The 21,445-nt window shown below is 37.5% G+C and overlaps 1 protein-coding gene across 1 annotated transcript in view; it reads right to left on the bottom strand.

Annotated features, from left to right (window-relative positions):
* The window catches only part of NBAS (NBAS subunit of NRZ tethering complex), a 331,777-nt gene that overhangs the window by 260,556 nt on the left and 49,776 nt on the right, over positions 1 to 21,445 (bottom strand). The window contains exons 10-11 of the mRNA XM_070574395.1: positions 13,667 to 13,805; positions 7,474 to 7,542 (exon numbers count right to left, since the gene is read on the bottom strand). Coding sequence (XP_070430496.1) covers positions 7,474 to 7,542; positions 13,667 to 13,805 — 208 coding nt within the window. The remainder of the gene's footprint in view (positions 1 to 7,473; positions 7,543 to 13,666; positions 13,806 to 21,445) is intronic.

Genomic DNA, 21,445 nt, shown 5'->3' with positions numbered 1-21,445 from the left:
CAATGCCCTCAGGGATTTCCTTCCCCTGGAGTATTTTAAATCAAATCCCAGATATTACATGTACACACATTAAGTATACATTTCTTTAAAGTCCCAAGTTATCTGCTGTCTTTCACATACAGGCACAGTGAGAACAGGCCGTTACTAGCAGCAACAGAATTGCAGCCAGTCAACAACAGACAAGCCACCTATGTTCCTTTAGAAACACGGTGTTTTCCTTCTGAAATAAAAACTGTGCTTTTTATTTGGAGAAACATTTCTGAGTGTCTAAAGCATGCAGGGTATTTCTGGCCCAGGGAATAATTTATTACCCTGACAGTAACTGTGACACAAGATCTAAAGCCACAGTTAGGAATTCCATGCTAAATTCTGCGAGCAGAGTCTGCAGTATTTAGAAGTCTGAATCTGCTGGTTGGCAAGAGAGGCAATTCCAGAGGGTGTGCTTTGGAAATAGAAGGAAATGGCTTTTCCATCAAGTGTACATCAGAATAAAAGTAAATCTCAAACATTCAAATCATAATTCCTCATATTGCATTAAGATTTCTCAGCATAAACGAGTAATAATCTTGTTCTCTTCTCCATTTGAATTAAGCAATTCTAAAGCAATAAAATTTAGGTGCAGCTATAATTTTCACTTTGGTTAAAATGTGTCTGTGAATTTCTTTCACATTCCTCAACTATGAATATCATTTTTATTTTAATCATCATTACAACAGCTGGAACGTTGGCCAAGAATATGTAACTCAGCAGTGAAAAGTAGAAAGCTTTTCCTCTAAAAGCAGGAATAAGACAAGGTGCCCACTTTTGCCACTTTTATTCAACATTGTATTGGAAATCCTAGCCAGAGGAATTAGTTAAGAAAAAGAAACAAAAGGCATACAAATTGGGAAGGCAGAAGTAAAACTATCTCTATTTACAGATGATATGATATATACAGAAAACCCTAAAGGATCCAGCAGAAAACTGTTTGAACCAATAAACAAATTCAGCAAAGCTGCAGGATACAAAATTAAAATACAAAAATCAGTTGCATTTCTATACACTAACAGCAAACTATCAGAAAAAGAAATTAAGAAAACGGTCCCATTTACTACAGGATCAAAAAGAATAAAACACTTAGGAATAAATTTAACCACAGAGGTGAGAGAACTGTACACTAAAAATTTAAAACACTGATGAAAGAAATTGAAGAAGACACAAATAAGTAGAAAGATTTTCCATGTTCATGGATTGAAAGAATTAATATTGTTAAAATGTCCATGAGACCTGGCCCCATGATGTAGTGGTTAAGCTCAGCACACTCCACTTCAGCAACCCCGATTCACGGGTTCGGATCCCAGGCATGGACCTATACCACTCGTCAGCCATGCTGTGGCAGTGATGCACATATAAAGTGGAGGAAGACTGGCACAATGTTAGCTCAGGGCTAATCTTCCTCAGCAAAATAAAAAACAAAAAAAAAGTTCATGCCATCCAAAGTGATCTGTAGATTCAATGCAATTCCTACCAAAATTCTAATGCCATTTTTCACAGAAATAGAAAAAAATTCCAAAATTTATATGGTACCACAAAAGACCCCAAGTAGCCAGAGCAATCCTGAGAAAGAAGAACAAAGCTAGAAGCATCACACTTCCTGATTCCAAAATATATTACAAAGATATAATAATTAAGACAGTATGGTATTGGCATAAAAACAGGAACACAGATCAATGAAACAGAATAGAGAGGCCAGAAATAAACCCATGCATACATGGTTGATTAATTTACAACAAAGGAGCCAAGAATATACAACAGGGAAAGGATACTTTCTTCAACAAATAATGCTGAGAAAACCGGATGGCCACAGGCAAAAGAATAAAACTGGGCCCCTAACTTATACCATATACAAAAATCAACTTTAAATGGATGAAAGACTTGAACATAAGACCTGAAACCTTAAAACTCCTATAAGAAAATACAGGGGGGGAAGCTCCTTGACATTGGTCTTAGCAACGATATTTTTGATTTGACACCAAAAACAAAGGAAACAAAAGCAAAAATAAACAAGTGGGAGTAGATCAAACCAAAAACCTTCTGCGCAGCAAAGAAAAACCACCAACAAAATGAAAAGGCAACCTATGGAATGGCAGCAAATATTTGGAAACCACAGATCTGATAAAGGGTTAATATCCAAAACATACAAGGAACTTGTAACTCAATAGCAACAAAGCAACTGACTCAAAAAACGTGGAAAGGACCTGAACAGACATTTTCCCAAAGAACACACACAAATGGCCAACAGGTACATGAAAAGGTGCTCAACATCACTAATCATCAGGAAAATGCAAATCAAAATCACAGTGCGGTATCACCTCATACCTGTTAGGATGGCTATTATCAAAAAGAAAACAGATAACACATGCTGGCAAGGACGTGGAGAAAAGGGAACCCTGTGTGCTGGTGGTAGGAATGTAAACTGGTACGGCCACTATGGAAAACAGTGTGGAGGTTCCTGAAGAAATGAAAAACAGAACTACCACACGATCCAGCATTCCCTCTTCTGAGTACATATCCAAAGGAAATGAAACCATAATCTAAAGAGACCCCTGTACTTCCATGTTTATTGCAGCATTATTCACAATATCCAAAGTATGAAAAACACCTAAGTGTCAATCAATGGATGAATGGATAAAGAAAATGTGATACACACACACAGTGAAATATTATTCAGCCTTAAAAAAAGAAAGAAATCCTGTCATTTGCGACAACATGGATGAACCTAGTGCTAAATGAAATAAGCCAGACGCAGAAAGACAACTACTGCATGATGTCACTTATATGTGGAACCTTAAAAAAAAAAAAGGCAAACTCATAGAAACAGAGAAAATAGAGAGAGGTTAGTAAAAGAGTATAAACTTTCAGTTACAAGACGAATAAGATCTGAAGATCTAATGTATAACATGGTGACTCCAGTTGATAATACTGTATTGTGTAACTGAAATTTGCTGAGAGCAGGACTTAAATGTCCTCACACACAAAAAAAGGTAAATTTGTGAGGTGATAACTGTGTTAATTAACTCAATGGGGGAAAATCCTTTCACAATGTATATGTACAGCAAATCATCACATACACTTTAAATATCTTACAATTATACCTCAATGAAGATGAGGAAAAAAAAAAAGAAAAAGGTGAATATCACTTAGTATGTGCTTCAGTCTACTCTGTTGCATGAGGTTTTAACTACACTGAAAAGCAGCCTAGCTAAATAATTACTTGGTAAGTTAGCGTCACTGGGTAGACAGCACGGGCCACAGGAAGACGGCTGAGGAAGAGCTTTCGCAGCAGACGGTCTGCCTACACCAGTAATTCACTTGTGGCCCTTTTAATTGACCACATTATCGATTCTATTTACCTTCTTGTCTCAAATCTCTTCCCAAAACTTTTCAAAAGATACTTTCCTCTTGCTTCCTTGAATCTTTCGTGTAGCAATGTGATAACTAACAAAATACTATTTACATTAATAATAGGAACATGACTTTAACTTCCATCTCTATTTCTCATTTATATTAAAGCACCAGCTCAAATGTCCATTTATCTTTTGTTAATTAAAAACACTAATTAAAGGCTTCTCCTACTGGCAGCGATATTTAGAGTAGGAATTGTGCCTTCTCTCCAAACACCGCAATAAAACTTCTGAACTGCCCTTTCTAAAACAGAGATTTTTTTAATGTTAAATATCAGATCTTTGTACCGAAATTAGTTTAAATTGTCTCAGTTTCTTCAACTGCCTACATCTATATAGAATAATTAAAAATGAGTGGTTTCCTATTTCATTATATCTTTCAAATGTACAAGTGGTATTAAAATGAAAGTATCAAACTCTAGTGCATACACTCAAAATGTTCTGGATTAATACATATTCTTAAAGAAAAAATATCAACTCACTAAAAGATGAATTTGTAAACACTGCTCTTCCAACATTCAACAATTATTTACTGAATATTACATCCTTATGCTACATATTACCCGCCAGGCACTGCAGTACAGTAGGAGGAGCCAGCAATGAGCAAAACAAGCATAAATCTCGGCCCTCAAGGAGTTTAGGGTTCATTCTAGCCCACTGTGGTTTAGAAGTCTGACCCCTCAAAATAAATAAGTAATAGAAATCCATTCTCAAATCAAGAGAAAGACATCCTCAAAAACGTGGTTAACCGCATGAGGCAAAAAAAAACACTGCACAAGAATGTAGGACAGAAAACAGCCTCTGGAAAAACACTTTTTCTAAGCCAATACCCTTTATAAAAGAAAGTAAGTAATTTTTATTATCAATATACTCTTTGAAAGATATCATATGCCAAACAACCAGGAGTTGGTTATGTTGAATCATGTAAGTTTTGGGTATACTAAACCATAATTTAAAAAGAACCCATAGACCACTAATTATTAGCTCTGTGATTATGGATATAAAGAAATTAACAGAACAGCAGCCACCGCTATCACTTATCGAGTGCCCACAAAGTGACAATCACTGCCTGAGCTGTGTTATATCATATATATTCCCTCTAATACTGTCCAATCAGTGTTGCTGCCTTATAGTCTGAAAAGTGAAGAGAACAAAATGACCTAAATATTAGCCATATGGCTCCTATATAGGAAAGTAGATCCCTTTTTAGAAAATAGTAGCACTTAAGAGATACACATTTTAAAAGAGAAATATAATTGTTGCCAAATTTGAGTAGTAAAAAAGAAGGTTCTTTCTAAGATAATAAATAATTTGTAACCTGGCTACTTTTAAGTACCCTATATCCTGGTTTCTGTTTCTTCAATTGTCCAACTAAGCGCTTAGACAAAAGCCAACAAGAGGTAGTAAAAAAAGGTACCAGATCACCTGCTAACTCAAGCCCAAAGCCATCTCTGACACTGTCGAGGGGAGTTTGGTAAGCCATTTCTCTTGAGACTTTAATTTCTTCATCAATAAAACAGGCAGCATAATGCCAGTCATGCAAGCTTCCTGTGAGAGCACGTGAAAACACTTGTAAGCTACAAAGTGTTCACAATAATAAGAGGTTATTAGATCATCTCTATGAGGCCCTTCAGCTCTAAAATTATGGCACTACAGAATCTATACCCCATAATTACTGCTAGGGCCAGGAAGCATTGGGTACACATAAGATAACACACATAACATTCAGATATTTTATTGTAGGGCATTGATTTTAGAATACTAATTTCATAGTATTTTTAAAAAGTCCAAACAGTTAAAGATTCTGGTACAATATGTCACAAAGAAAGATCTAACCATTAGGAAATGAGTTGCTTCCTTCCCCCTCCTTCTGCTCAATCACAGAGGACACTGATGAGAACGAGAGAGAGCCAAGTTCCACACAAGAGAATAACCAACAGCAGTGAGTGAAGGTGACACACCTTCTGGAGTGCCCAGGGGTAAGAAAGAGTCAAAGGAAGATGGTCATTTTATACTGATTCAACAGAGCTAGATTTGCCTATTAATATAGCAAACCAACTAATAAAAACAGTATCTAATATGTGAAGGATATGGCACAAATGGAAGCATGGATATCAATCCCCAAACAATTCTTGTTCTAAATATGTGACAACAATCAACAAAAAACGAGTGTCTCTGGATCCTACACCCCAGCAAACTGGAGTGCTCCCGCAGTATCCTCCGATGCCTCCAGGACTTTGCACACGCTGCTCTCAGGCTGGCAACGCCCAGCCTTTCCCTTTCTGCTTGAGGAACTGAGGAACTCATACTTCCAAATCTAGAAGTAAATGCTCCCTCTTCGGCACCTCCACGGCACTTTGTATTACGTTCCAGAGGAGGTTACAAAATGTGTAATACTGTTCTGTTTACAGTTGCTTCTCTATCTGTCCCCCTGCTACACCGTGGGCACTCGGAGGAAGTGCACTGCATTTTAGTCATCTATTTATTCTCAGCTCTAACACCACGCCTGGCTCAAAATAAGTGCTTGTTGACTGACTAAAAGAATAAATGAATACTGAAACTCCACATTATTGCTTAACTATAGTCAACAGGATTTTTAAAAAAGCAGTGAACCCTTTAAAATTTGTTAAAGATAAAGTTATTATTTAGATAGTATTAAGGATAATGGGGAAAACATACATAGAGAAAAGCAAAGTAATGCTCTCAAGCATTAATACGGTAACAGAAAGACCAAAAGAGGCAACATAGTAAATTAGAAAGAACAAAGTACATGGCAGAGGCCAAGTCATTTAGTCTTGCATATGTTTGTCAGTCTACAAAATGAAGACAACTCCACGAAATGACTAAGAGAATGCTAACTGGAAAACAGTGTAGACATACAACGGATTAAAAATGAAAATGACTGGGCCCGCCCCGTGGCTGAGTGGTTAAGTCTGCGCACTCCACTTTGGCGGCCCAGGATTTCACCAGTTCGAATCCTGGGCGCGGACATGGCGCTGCTCATCGAGCCACGCTGAGGCGGCATCCCACATGCCACAACTAGAAGGACCCACAACTAAAAGTACACAACTATGTACCGGGGGGCTTTGGGGAGAAAAAGGAAAAATAAAATCTTTAAAAAAAAAAAAATGAAAATGACTTTGTAGACATATAGAGCAGTGCTATTGCTCAAGTCTCCAGATAGACTGCCAAATCAAACCAGAACACATGATTTAGTTGAAGTCAGTGGAAGAGAATTAAGTAGAACTCCAAATTTAAAATATATTAAATACAAATGCAACAATAGAACGCTCATTATATTTCTTACAATTTCTATATTTCTTACAGTTTCTCTCGGTTTAGTTACGAAACTGAAGAAATGGAAAAATTAGGTTTTTGATTCTCCCCAAAACTGGAAAGAGTATGATTTGATGTTCCCAAGTAGGTCAAGCTCTTGTGAGAGCCATACAGAGAGAGCAAATATAACCATCTCCCTCAGAGGCACTTCCTAAGCGGATCCCTTATACTCAGGACGAAACCGTCAAATGTCCTTGCCATGGATTCATGTCTTTCCCACTGAGGAACAAAAGAGTATAATAATGGTAGTTGAAGCCCAGGATCAATGTGGCTCATTTCCTCTTGATGCATCAGTAATCTCAGATTTAGGGAGAAATTTTTTTAAATTTTAAAACAAACGAAAAGGATATATTATGACAAGGATACAAAACTCACAAGATAAAATTAGAAACTTCCAAGATATATAATATTTCCAGAAGATTTCGTTGGGCTACCTTCCCAGACCCAAGAGGACTGGGTTCATTCTTTAAATTTTTTTTTTAATTTTCTTTATTGAGATAAGAATGATACATAGTAAAAATACACAAATTTTCAGCGCACAGCTCCATGAATTCTTACTACTGCATATACCCACACAGTATCTACGAGCACACCCAGATGAAGCTCTGTAACATTCAAGCTTCATTCCATTTTGCCCTTAAAGGTACTCTGAGCAAATGTTTAAGAAACACAAAGTTAAGCCGATTGGCATTACCTGTTCTTGTCCCTGATGACTATAAAACTTGACACTTAACATCCTTAATAATCCCAGTGTCTTTGGTACCTACAAAATAAATGCAGATCATACAAAGAAAGATTAATGGAATGCTTCCTCATTGTAAAAAGTCCTTTTATCATGATATAAAAACTAAAGCAAACCTAGTATTTTAAGAAATGGTTAAGAAAATCATCAATAAGTGTCAAAGATCTTGGTGAGGCTGTTTTTATTTGAAGGAAAAAAAAATCCACCAGGTAGTAAATTTTACAAAATATAGCCACAATCAAATGCTTTTTAAATACACAAATAACACGTCCAATACAATCTATTCAAATTAGAATCCACTTCAAGCTCTTCTCAAATGAGCTTGTCCCAGGTTACCATTTTATCCGAACGTCACCACGGAAAAGGTCAAAGCTTCCAACAGAAATTTCATACATTATGGAATTGACCCTACCCTATACTTGGAAACTACCAGAAAAAAAGGTCATCATTTAAAAACCACTGTTTGAAATAATCTAACACAAGACTATTTTTATCTCTAGATTTAAGAAATACACTTACAAAAGCAAGAGGGGGCAATGAGTATAATAAAAAATAAAAAGGAAAATAACAAGTGTTGTTGAAGATGTAGAGAATTTGGAACCCTGAAACTTTGCTAGTAGGAACATAAAATGGTACAGCTGCTGTGGAAAATAGTTTGGTAGTTCCTCAAAAAGTTAAACATAGATTTACTATATGACCCAGCAATTCCATCCTAGGTTTTTACGAAAAGAATTGAAAACAAGTATTCAAACAAATACTTGTACAAGGATGTTCATAGCAACACTATTCACAAAAGCCAAAAAGTGGAAACAACCTAAATGTCCTTTAACTAAAGAATGGATAAACAAAATGTAGTTATATCCATACCATGGAATAGCATTCAGTCATAAAAAGGAATGAAGTACTGATATATGCTACAACTTAAAAGAACTTCAAAAATATGATGCTAAATGAAAGAATCCAAATATAAAAGGTCATGTACTATATGATTCCACTTCTATGAAACATTCAGAATAGGTAAAGCCATAGAAACAGAAGGTATACTAGTGGTTGCCGGGAGTTAGGGGGAGAGGAGAATAGGGAGTGACTGCTTAATGGGCATGGGGTTTCCTCTTTGGGGTGATGGAAAAAATGTCTTGGAACTAACAGAGTGGTGATGGTTGCACAACATTGTGAATGTACTAAATGCCGATGAATTGTACACTTTAAAATGGTTAATGGTTAATTTCATGTTACAATAATTTACCTTAATTTAAAAGAAAAAGGCAAAGGAGGATATTGTTTTGTTGAGGTTAAAAATTTTCCTACCAAAACTTTTGAGTAGCTGAAGACAGCAGTGATGGCCTAACTCCATATGTCCTAACATTTCCTCCAAAACTAGACAGAACAAGAAGGAAAAAATAAATCTATATGAAAACCACACCCTCAGCTTAACTTAAAGATAGAGGATAACCAAACTTCAAAATAACTCCAAGTAGAAAGAGAAAAATCACCAAATCCCAGGGTGTCACCTCCACTTCTGTTGCCAACCCCATATCCCCACCCACCCCACCCAGGCCGACCACAAGGCAAGCAAAAGCAGACTGAAAAAATACTGCAGGGCCAAGGGAAGACAGACGAGGGAAGCTAGCAAAGGGGTCTGAGGTCTAGCTATAACCACTGCCAAAAACTGTAACCCGTGAGAACTTTCCAGAAATAGAAAAAGATCTGAATCTATACATTAAAAGAGCCAGTGGGTAACTGGGAAAACTAACTCAGAATAATCAACTCCAAGAAATATCCTAGAAAGCTATTAGATTTCAAAGATTAAAAAATCTTCAAGGCCTCCAAGTAAAATAGCCAAATAATATACAAAGGGGAAACAATTTGAGTTACATTAGATTTTTCAAATTCCACATACAAAGTAAAGTAATAAGAGAGTAGTGGTTTTTTAAAGTTTGGTGAAAGAAAGGGTAAACCAAGGATTTTATACCCAGACACATTTTCGCTTCAAATATGCAGGCTATGGAAAAACAACTTTCAACATATAAGAACCTAAGGAACTCTTCACCTATGAGCCTTTCTCAAAACATCTACCAGAGGATAATTTCATCCAAGCAAGAGATGACTGGGAAAATTTCAACAAAAGAAGTGACAGGGAGCATTTAAAAATGTATAAATGGACATCTAAGACTAAAGAGAGGTGAGGACCAGGTTAAACTAATGTGTAAATATTCTGTGTTTTGACAAAGTAGAAATAACACAACTTAAAAAGGGAGGAGAAAGGAGAGGAAAATAAACTGATTTTTATATGAGCAATTAGTAGGAACCAAAGAATACCAATAAAACTGATAAGCTGGTAAAAATATTGGAGGCACTATAACATCAATAAGATAATGATGGAGGTAAAATAAGAAATGATGGAGGTAAATCCCCATTGAACTGAATTCCAAAGAGAACGGAAAGAGAGGAACTGGAAACAAGTATAGACAACTGTGGAATATGCTGGACAAAGGGAAGGAAATGGGGTGGGAGTAGGACTTAGTGGGGTCGAAATCCCCCCAAAAGTAAAGAGTTTTACGATGGAAAAAAATAGAATATTGTCTGCTGATAAATCTAATAGACAGCAAAATTCATGATGTAGGACAAATACCCTTCAACAAGCAAGTGCGAGATCTAGTGGACGCACGGACGGGCGGCTTAGCTGTGCAAGGACACTTCATCCACAGCCAGCGAAAAGACATGGTGTGCAGGCACAGACGCAGGCAGGACCTTACGGAAGTACTCTTCAGATTACCTCTATTTTCTCAGGGAAAGAGGATTCCTCAGAAAAAAAGGATTCCAAAAAGCTTGTGTTCTTTCCACAACAACAGTCTAAAAAGCAGCAGCATCAATAACATAAAGTGTAGTCAGTTTTGTTCATTTTTATACTTTTTCTAAAATTTTAACCTTAAAAATACAAATAGATACTAATGATTAACACTGTAGATCGTTTCACCGTTTATCAACTGCCTTCACATAGAGGACCTCATCTGACCCTGGTAAAAGCCTTCATACACAAGTAGTAGGTGAAGAGCTAGAATTCCAGTCCCAGGCTTCCGACTCCTGAGCTCAGGTTCTCTCCTTTCTCCCAGCTACTGAACTCTAACTTGGTATCTGTTAAGCTTATTGCCCTTATTTGTGAACACCGCTGTCTCTTCCAATACAGTAAACCCCTTGAGGGCTGCTACCTTTATATTCCTAATACCTGGAGCTGTGGTTCAATGTTGAACAAATGAATAAATAAAACTATCTCACATTTTAATTTGGAAACTTTGGTCAATGCATATATTGGATTTTCCATAGTCTCTTTTACAACCTAGCAGCCTTGTGAGAGACTAGATACATATACGTCAGCAGCATTTTTCAGTCAATATCCACCCCAACGCAATAGCAACCTTAAACAAACAACAAGAGGAGGTTCAAGGAGGACAATATCTTCCACCTGACAAAAGGAAGTAATCCTATAACTTCGAATTGCTTTGAGCTAGCGCAAGGCTATGTAGAATGATCATAAGTTTAGCTGCAAGACACATTTAAAAGCTACTAACGTAATTAAAATATGCTTGCAGCATTTCAAGAAGTGAATCAGACAGCAGAGCATTCAATTTGCAATTCAATATTTTCCCCCACTTATTCTGCTGGAGCACAAGCAATTTTCTTTTAAGAGACTCCAACACGAAAGCTTCAGGCCAGAGAGGGAAGAACCGTATATAGCAGAGCAGATTCCAATACTTCGGTAAGGAGCAAAGTGAAAACACAAGAGAATTCAAGGAAGTCAAGGTGAAAAAAAGACTTCATGATATGCGACAGTACTCTGCGACTTTCCCTTCCCCAGCCCACTCTGTCACAAATACACTTGAGTACAGTGTCCTGAAACAGACTCCAGAGTTGGCCCACTTTATCTCCTTGTATCCTCCACATTTAGCTACTTTTTCTTTTTTTCCCTCAACCTTTAAATATTATGACAAATTTCATAGCTACTGAAAAGCTGAAACGATTTTACATGAAACACCGGTATACCTTTCAGCTGGGTTCACCAATGATTAAACTTTTGCCACATTTGCTGTATCTGTGTGTATGTATACATACTTTTTTTAAAATTAGTCTTTGACTGAACCATTTAAAAATAAGCTGCATACTTCACACTTAGACAGAGTCAAGAGATAAAATTGTTCAAACTCTTTCCAAGATCTGCCCTGATATATCTCACATACAAAACTACAAGCTGGGTACGAACTAAATTAGAGAGACACGACTAAATTCCTGCAAATATGAAATAGTATGTCGAATGTGCATCAGCAACTCCTACCTCACTTCTTTTTTTAAGAAATGATGGGGTAAACATCATAGCATGAATTTGACAGTGCCAATAACATGAATATAACTCCCTCTGGGGAGTGGGGGAAGGAGCTAGAAGATCTGGTTCCACTTGTGTCCCTATTTTCAGTTGTTGAGATCTCAAAAGGCCTTAGGCTCCTTATCTGAGACATGTGGCTAATACTACTCAAACTGGACTCCTCACTGGGTCCTGCAGAGAGAATAAATGGGTGCTAGAATGAATAGATGGATAATGAATGGAAGAAAAAGCACAGAGCTCAGTACTATATAACTCTATCTACAAATACAAACTGTTTTAAGGTCTGGTGCCCTATAAACTAATAAATCGACCTAATTTTTTGAAAAAACTACTTTGTTGGGTTAAGTTCACAATCTCATATTTGAGTATATGCTAAAAGCTAAAGGAAAAAAATAGTGGAAGCTTTCTATAATCGCTAATGATTTCTTTTCAAAAGTACTTCATTATTTCCTTTTCAACCTCAAAACCTTTAACCATTCATTGTTTTAGAGAATTATTTTTAAATCAATATGTTTTAAGACAGAAATAATGGACAAAAACATTCATTATAGGAAGAAACAGCATAGCACATTCACTTGTGTTATGTTTCTCTTTAATTTCTTGGTTTCTTCCCTCACTCAAAAAAAATTCTTTGAGTGCCCGTTACAAATCAGGCAGTGTGCTAAGCACAGGTGCATAATTATGAGCAAGTACTTGTTTTCATGCAGTTTACACAAGAAACGAAGATATATAATGTTACAGAATGGCCAATACAGTAGACACAATTAGTATTCACCTTTATGTAGTTTTTCTCACCTTTCTGGACACAGAGAAAACTACTTTCCAGGTCCCTTGAAGGTAGGAGGGGCCACATGATTGTTACAACAAACGAACTGTGAGCAAAAGCAATGTTGGTTCTGGTGTAAGACAGTAAAAAGTTGTACCTTTAGCCCTCTCTTCCCCTCCCTAAAGCCATAAATTGACATAGTGAGACCTCAAGAGGTCACTAGCCTCCACTGATGCTTTAATCATCATTTGGAACAAGCTGTCCAGGGATTCATGGTAGCAACAGTAGGATCTGCCACAAATAAGGAATAAATTTTTACGTTGTCACCTACAGAAATGTCAGGATTTTCCATTTATTTATGTGACTGTTTTATTATTACATCAAAGCCTAGCCTATACTGACTGACACAGCATAAAGGAGTGCCTGATACAAAAGAGAAGCTCGATTACAGAACGAATAAGTGAATGGATGGATGAAGAGTCCACACAAATATGTAACAAAATGGAAGGAAGTATACCACGGTTGTTAACAGGGGAACTTCTGCCAGAGTTTATACCCTAATTCTGCCCCTTGCTAGCTGGGTGACCCAGAGCAAGTTACTTAATTACACTTGCCTTCCCTCATCAATAGACTCCGGCTAGCAACAATATCTACCTCAAAGGGTTACTGAGAGTTAAACGAACTAATAAACGTAACAGCACTCAGAACAGTTGCCAGCACATAAAAAGTGCTTGATAAATGTTAATGTCTAAATAAGCAAATGCGAGTAACAGGACTGTTAGGTTGCTTTTCTAATATGTGCAAATATTGTTACTAAAAATGAGACCAAGTTAAATACAATATGCTTTGGATACACTAGATATTTGAAAGAAATACTAAAATTTTGCTAGCAAGAAGTCACCTTCCTCATTTAAAACAAATGATTTCCTTCTCTATATCTTACAAAGAGATTCCCTGTCTGAGACCTCTTAGCAAAGTGAAATGCCATAACCAATACTTACTGCAGTGACCCTGTCTCCACCATTAGTAACCTGCTTATAATACGGTGATCCTGAAAGAACTCTCCAGGCAGAAAGGCCAGAGCTAGAAGCTTTTGATGTGCCCACTTCAGCAGTTTCACAACCACCAACCAGTAAAAGTCTAAAAGAGAAAAATAAAAAATTAATAAATTGCATTTATGAACTACATTAAAACAAAGAGAGCAGAAACAGTCACCTTCACAAGGACAACTACAGTCAAATTACTATATACCAACCTAGAGGGTAAAATATTTTAGAGGAAACAATCAAAAAGAAATGAGATGGTTTTTCAACTAGAATTTCACCTTCACTCACACAGAGGCAAGGCTTAAGTATTCAAGCACCTAAAACCCAGACAGGAACTTAGAAATGAGAAAAAGTGCTTTAAAGTTGACCATTGAATATCAAAGAAACTGAGAGCATCCACACCAATAAACTTTAATAAACAGATGGGTCGCCTCCCCCAGATACAAGTAGATTAACTACAGCAGTGCAGTGGATGCAGTGAGGGCACGATTACAGATGTGAGGAGGAAATGACAACTGGGAACACTGCGGAGGGAACACAACTGTGCAGTAATCACGATATTGAAACAAGACTGCAGGAGGATAGCTGCACATTAGGACAGGCTCACTTTCCTGTTTGCTATACTTCATCAGCAATTAGAGGTCAGTTACCAACAGAGCAAAGAGCCTAACATATACCGAAAGTCAAAGACTATGCAACCACTGTACAAACTAAGCTGATTAATAATGGAACCCAAACGATCATGGCTTTTAAAGTTATGTTTTTAAAATTATATTCTGTAAATCTGGCAGGAAACTGTATAAGAGATATCGTAATCCCTGTCTGAAAAAGAAAAAAGTTTGAAAGTAGAAATTCTGTTATATTAAAGGGAATACTACAATTACCAGTGAATTATTTCTTGTTCCCAATGACAATAAGGTGGTAAGAGTAACAGAAGAGAGAAGCCACAGACTTCCTAATGTCTGAATTTTTTGAAAAGTCCCTCCCCCATGCTTTGGAAATTTCCTGCTGCCTAAGAGAGAGAAAAAGACTTCAAAAGAGAGGTTTCACCAGTCATGTCCACATAATGCTCCCCACACACAATCTACCACTGTCCAAATGACACAAAACTATATCAAACTCCCTTTACGTCAATATGTATATTAAATCTGTCATCATCGGGCTCCTATTTTGTCAAAAAGAGGATGCAGTTCACCACATATATTAGTATTTACCTTTTTCTAGGCCACGCTCATAGAAAAGCAAAAAGATAAAAACTTTCAGTCTCTGCATAGAAAGCAAAAGGTGAAAGAAAACAACACTTCATAAGGTTCCTTAGAGCTAGCATATCAACAGATTGACTCAGTTATATGGTTATGTTAGCCAATGTTAAGTTTTAAAGTTATATAATTATAAATATAAGTACCTCATGATGTAACACCAGGAGCTCTCAATATTTCCCCTTCAAGACCAGTAGAAGTGTATGCTCAAGGGTAGTTGTAAAGAACTGTATTAGTGCAGAAAGCAACGCCTGTCCCCTGTGAATTCTGCTCGCCTTGTGTGACAGGCAGAATAATGGACCCCCCAACAGATATCCATGTCTTAATCTCTGGAACCTATGAACATGTATGTTACATGGATTTAAGGTTGCTAATCAACGACCTTAAAACAGGGAGATTATCCAAGATTATCCAGGTGGCCCAGTATCACCACAAGGGTCCTTAAAAGTGGAAGAGGGAGGCAGAGAGTCAGTGTCAGAGTGATGTGACGTGAGAGAGACTCAACTGGCCACTGCTGGCTTTGAAGGCAGAAGGGGCCACGAGCCAAGGAAGCGGGGCAGCCTCTAGAAGCAGGAAAAGGCAAGAAAACAGATTCTCCCCCTGAGCTCCAGAAACAACACAGCTCTGCTGTGTTTGATTGATTAAAATCAATGAAAATCTGTTGACTTTAGCTCAGTGAGACCCATTTCAGACTTCCCACCTCCAGAACTATAAGATAATAAGTTTGTTTAAGCACGATGGTCTAAACTGTTAGGCCATAGGAAACTAATATACACCTGTTTCCTTCCCAGCCCTAGAACTCAGATGACCGGTCAGATTAATTCCACCAACTGCTCTCTTCTCATTTGACCACTTGCTTTCTAACACCTGTTTCTGAACTAAGTTAAAAACAACAACAAAAACCTCATCTCTACCACATACAGCCAGACGTAAAACTTTCAAAACTGCATAAAATCCCTCTACGTTTAGCCATGGAGCTTAGCCTAATTCAAAATCTCAAAATTCATAGTGTAATATAAATGTGGTTTATTCACAGAAACAGAACTTGAGCCTTCACTCAAAGCCTTTCTCCCACTGCTTTTCCATATGGCTCTAACAATTGTACATCACAGCACATCGGAGTAACAAATTTTGAGAAGATGCCTTACAGCAACCCATTTGTGCTGTTTCTACCCTAGGCCAATCCTCAGAGCTAACACATAATTGACCCTGTTCACCAGGGCAAAAGAGAGTTGGGTCCACAGTCAAGCTAGAAATATGAGTATTACTTGCCTAGAGCACCCGTTCTGCTCAAATGATTCTTTTCCACCAAAATAATTTCCAAAAAAAGGGTATATCTAGTGCAGATAAAATCACATTATTCTTCCGGATCTAACTACCAATCTGAAGACACTACAGCTGATAAAAGAAAAACACTTTAAAACAACACTACAAAGATGCGATCTAAACAATGGGAAATCTAAAAAATCTAGACAGTAGGAAACTACAGAAAAAATGACCCGGTTTCTTCAGAACACAGTCACAGTCACATGCATATGCATGCACACATACACTCACTCAGAGCAAAAGAGCAAAAGACAGGAGAAAATGGAGAGCAGATTAAAAGAGAACACAGTCTGGATATGTGAGGATATTGACAAATCACTGTTAATTATCTTCAGATGTGATAACGGTTTCATGTTTATGTTTTTTAGAGTCCTTATTTTTTAGAAATACACACTGAAATATTTAGATGAAATAGTATGCTGTCCAGGATTTACTTCAAAATAATGCAGGAACAGGTGGGTGAAGGAATGGCTGGGGATAGAGATGAAATGAGATTGGCCATGAGCTGATCGTTAAACTGAATGACAGAAACAAGGGAGTCAGTATACTATTCTCTCTATGAACATGCTTCAAACTTCTCATAAGTAATTTTTTTTTCAAAACTCAATTTGTTAGGAAAAAGTCCTCTGAATAAATAGAACAAAACAGGTAAATTTTAATATTTACATTTCCAAATTTAATCACAACATTTTTTCAAACAGAAATCATGTGATTCATCAAACTCACCTTTAAAAATCAGTAACCTATAATTATCATAAAAATAAAAACTAATTGACAATTCTCAGGATACAACAGATCCTGATAACTAAAATAGTTTTCCTCTGTTCAATGTGCAACATATATATTTCTATTAACAGTATAATTCTTTTCTCAAGGGATTGAGCATTATTATTTCATTTGCATTACTATGTCATGGAGAGGATGGGTGTCTTATCTAATTATAAGATTAAAAAATATACATATAAAACTTTAAGTTGCCTGACTAATGAAAGAGATACAGAGCTAACTGAGATTTCAGTTTATTATCTCCTGGTCTTGATACTAGAATACATTTCCTCTCTATGAATTCTGATAAATATCATGGCCATGCATAGATCAAATTGGCTACAACATGATAAGCTCCATTAATAACAAAAATGATTCAATATCTGCTTCCAAACAACCTTTCCTCCACTCATGCCAGACTGAAGGGTAGGTGGATAAAGAGGCAGAATGATGGAACTAATCAAGTCTTGTTCCCACCAGATGGTATGGCAGCTTTGGGACACTGACGCTCCAACTACAAGAATGCACACGTGTTCACACATGCAAGCAGGCATGTGTGCTTATGTGTGTTTAAACGGGAGGAACAGAGACAACTTGATCAACGTATTCACAACATGGGTAACTGGTAGCTACTGTGTGTCAGACAATGTGCAGAGCCCTAAGTCCATGGAGATGCACAAGTATGCTCTCTGCATTCAGAATGCTTGCTCTCTAATTATGGGCAAATAAAAGGGAAGAACAGCTGGGAGTCTGGAATTAACTCGTGCAAAAGATGACAGCCCTATCTGAAGACAATAACCCAGTCTCCATTTACTGAAGGGTTATCTTCAGTTACACATGCCAAGGGGTATCAACCCCAATTCAAGATGTTAATTTGGCCCATTACCTTACTGTTTTACAGGACTCATATGAGACTAGGGCTAATCTACAAGTGACTAAGAAAAGGAAAGCAGGTTGAGAGTGATACCTGGCCTCATAAATAAACCTCCATCACGAACGCAGTGTCAGAATAGGCTTCCTGGGCAACACCAGCCAAAGTGAAGAGGAATCAAGTTCCACTGGTAAAACCATGTAACTGAAATGAAAATAGTCAGCAGGAAAAGAGGGGAGAAGTCTGCGGCACAGCACAGTATATGCAATAAATGTTTCCTGAGTGACTCATGAATTTAAGCTCCATCTTTCTCCTTAAGGCGCACAGAGTGAAAAGTGCTAGAGAGACTCCTCTTCCCCTGCCCGTCCTTATTCTTGCTGATCTGAGTGGTAAGATATAAGATGAGGCAGGGAGAAGGGAAGGGGCATGGCAACAGAGATGGGAGAAATGGGGGAAAGGGGTCACAAACCAAGAAAGAGGGCACTAGACAATGCTAAGCTGAGAATTCAGTAAAGGGAAGCATCAGGAAGAAAATTTCAAAATGTTTGTCAAAGACATAAAAGACATGAATAAAGAGAGAGAAATATCATGTTCTTTGACAGACTCTCAATATCTTAATGATGTCAATTCTTCTTAATCTATAAATTGAATGCAATTTCAAATAAAATCCCAACAGAATTTTTCAAAGAACTGAACAAACTGACGTAACGGAACTAGACAAACATAAAATTCGTACAGGATAGGAGAGCTTTGAGAAGAGTCAACTTGACTCACACTGATAATCTTTCCCTTTATGAGCTGTGCTTTGTGCATCTTGACCTGCAAATACCACCCTACTCTACTGTCATTAAGACATTCTCCTTCAAATTTGACCACATTAAAATCTTAAACTTCTATCCACAAAGTGAAAAGACAAACCACACACCAGGGGAAGTTATTTACAACACGTAAAACTAACAGTATTAGCAGACAGAATCTATAAAGTTCCCCACAAACCAGCCCAAACGGAAACTAGACAGAGAATAAGCAAGTCACAAAAGGAGGAATCCAAAAGCCAATAATGCAGACCAAAACAGCATAGATTTATGCCACGCACACTCTAGAATGTTTAGGGACACAGTAACTCCTACAAACTACTGGTGAGATTGGAGCAATCATTTTGGAGACTGACATGACAACATCTAATAGATGCACAAACCCAACAATCCCACAAACTGCATTCTAAGAGAACTCTGGAAAAAGTCTAACACAGGAATATTTATCTCTGGGAAAAGAACATTTTGTGCAGCAATATTTATAATGCAAGAAAATTAGAAATATTTTAAATGTTTAAAAGGTATGCATAAATAAATTCAATAAATTGTTCAGAGAAATATATACAGTATACAAGGAACAAATACAAAAACACATATTGGAAAGTCACATACCAATATGAGAGCAGTCGCCTCCAGAAAGGAGAAGTAAGACAAAGAAATGGAGGGAGGAAATTTTGTTTGTACTATTGTCTCTCTCTCACATTTATATATTTGTGTGTATGTACACACTCACATATCTTAATTAAAAAAGACAACCTTGGGGCTGGCCCTGTGGCCTGTTGGTTAAGTTCAGCACACTCTGCTTCAGCAGTTTGGGTGTGCAGGTTTGGATTCCAGGCACCAACCTACACCACTCGTTAGCCATGCTGTGGCGGTGACACACATATAAAGTGGAGGAAGACCAACAACAGATGCTAGCTCAGGGCTAATCTTCCTCAAGCAAAAAAAGAGCAAGATTGGCAACAGATGTTACTCAAGGTTAATCTTCTTCAGGAAAAAAAAAAAAAAGACAATCTTAATATTTGTTAATTCTGGGTAGTAGTACTTAGGTGTTCATTACATCATACTCTGTACTTGTCTCTCTCTTTTTTTTTTAACTTAAAAAGGGGAACATCAAGATACAGTATCTCAAATGATGTACAAAAATTTTTACAGTTAATGAAGTCCACGAAAAGAAATTCAGTGAATCGGCTTTAACACTTAGCATCAACCCACAAGTCTTGTCAAATACTGAAAATGAAATTAGCATATAATTTGCTTTGTGACATTTTCAGGCTGTTTATACATTAATGGGTATATCTTAAGCATTCTGTGATTTACTACTGAAAGGATTTTTGGATTTTAGGAAAGATCAAGTCCACAGACAATAATGTAGAAAATAACATATCATGAATGCTCCTTTCTGTTGCAGTAACTTCCCCCACCCAGAATATTTACACACAGTGGTAATCATTACCTCCTTAAATATGCAGGATATTCAGCTGTTAAGTGTTCACTTCAAGAATCACATTTTGAAGCAAACAAGTGTTTTTAAATTATTCTATAAAGATACAAAGCAAAACAGAATTTCTACAGTACCAATTAAATTTTCTAGACTAAAGCTCATGATGTGTGGGAGTTAAAACTTTACTTCTCCTTAACAAAAACGAGAGAGAGATTAATTTTCCCAATAATCTTCAACCTCAAAATTTTGTGGAAAAGAGGAAAATCACGGGTCTAGGAATCAGAGGTATCAGGTTCAAATACCTTTGCAACAAAGTAACTATATAATCTTAAGAAATTCCCTTCATCCCATCAATATTTACTAAACGCAAACTGTGTGCTAAGCAATGAGGAATGTGCTAGACAACTAAAGAACCTTCTTTTTTTAAAAAAGATTTTTTATTTTTCCTTTTTCTCCCCAAAGCCCCCGGGTACATAGTTGTGTATTTTTAGTTGTGGGTCCTTCTAGTTGTGGCATGTGGGATGCTGCCTCAGCATGGCCTGATGAGCAGTGCCATGCCAGCGCCCAGGATCCGAACTGGCAAAACCCTGGGCCGCAGAAGCGGAGCGCGTGAACTTAACCACTCGGCCACGGAGCCGGCCCCTAAAGAACCTTCGTAGTAAACCATTTATAGTTCTTCCTGGAATGAATTCATAGTGTCATAGTTAGCTCTCCCAGTGCATCAGTATCACCTACGGTGTCACGCTAAGGGGCATGTTTTCTATCCCTACCTTCATTTCCTCAGATGGCCTTGGACATATAGTCATACACAGGAATGAAAATGAGTAGAGTCCACTCCGGGGGAAAGGACAAGCCAACACAGACCACTGCTGCAAAGAACCTCTTCAAGGGTCTTTGAGTTAGGGGCAAAAACGCCTAAAGGACAGATTAACTGCATGGAGGAAGAGGCCAAGGAAGCCTTCACAGGGTAACACCAGCGGAAGGTTTATCCTTTAAACAACTTCCCAGACAGGTAAAGAGGTCAGGTAAACAGCATTCTGAGCCAAGGGAACTTGATATACAAGAGCACCGAGACGAGTTTGTAAACGGTGTGTTCGGAGAATGATAAGAAATGCAGTGAGTGTTACCAGCCTATAAAAGACAAGCAGGAGGAGCAGGACAGAAGCTCCAGGGGGCCCTTAACAATGCAAATGGCTTACCTTGCTCGTTCCTGGGCACTCATCACCTTCTTCCTTCTGTCCTATCACAGTTGTT

This window comes from Equus przewalskii, chromosome 14, assembly GCF_037783145.1.
Source record: "Equus przewalskii isolate Varuska chromosome 14, EquPr2, whole genome shotgun sequence".
Taxonomy (NCBI): domain Eukaryota; kingdom Metazoa; phylum Chordata; class Mammalia; order Perissodactyla; family Equidae; genus Equus; species Equus przewalskii.
Note: the sequence above shows the minus strand (reverse complement) of the source record. Positions and strands in the feature narration are given on the sequence as shown.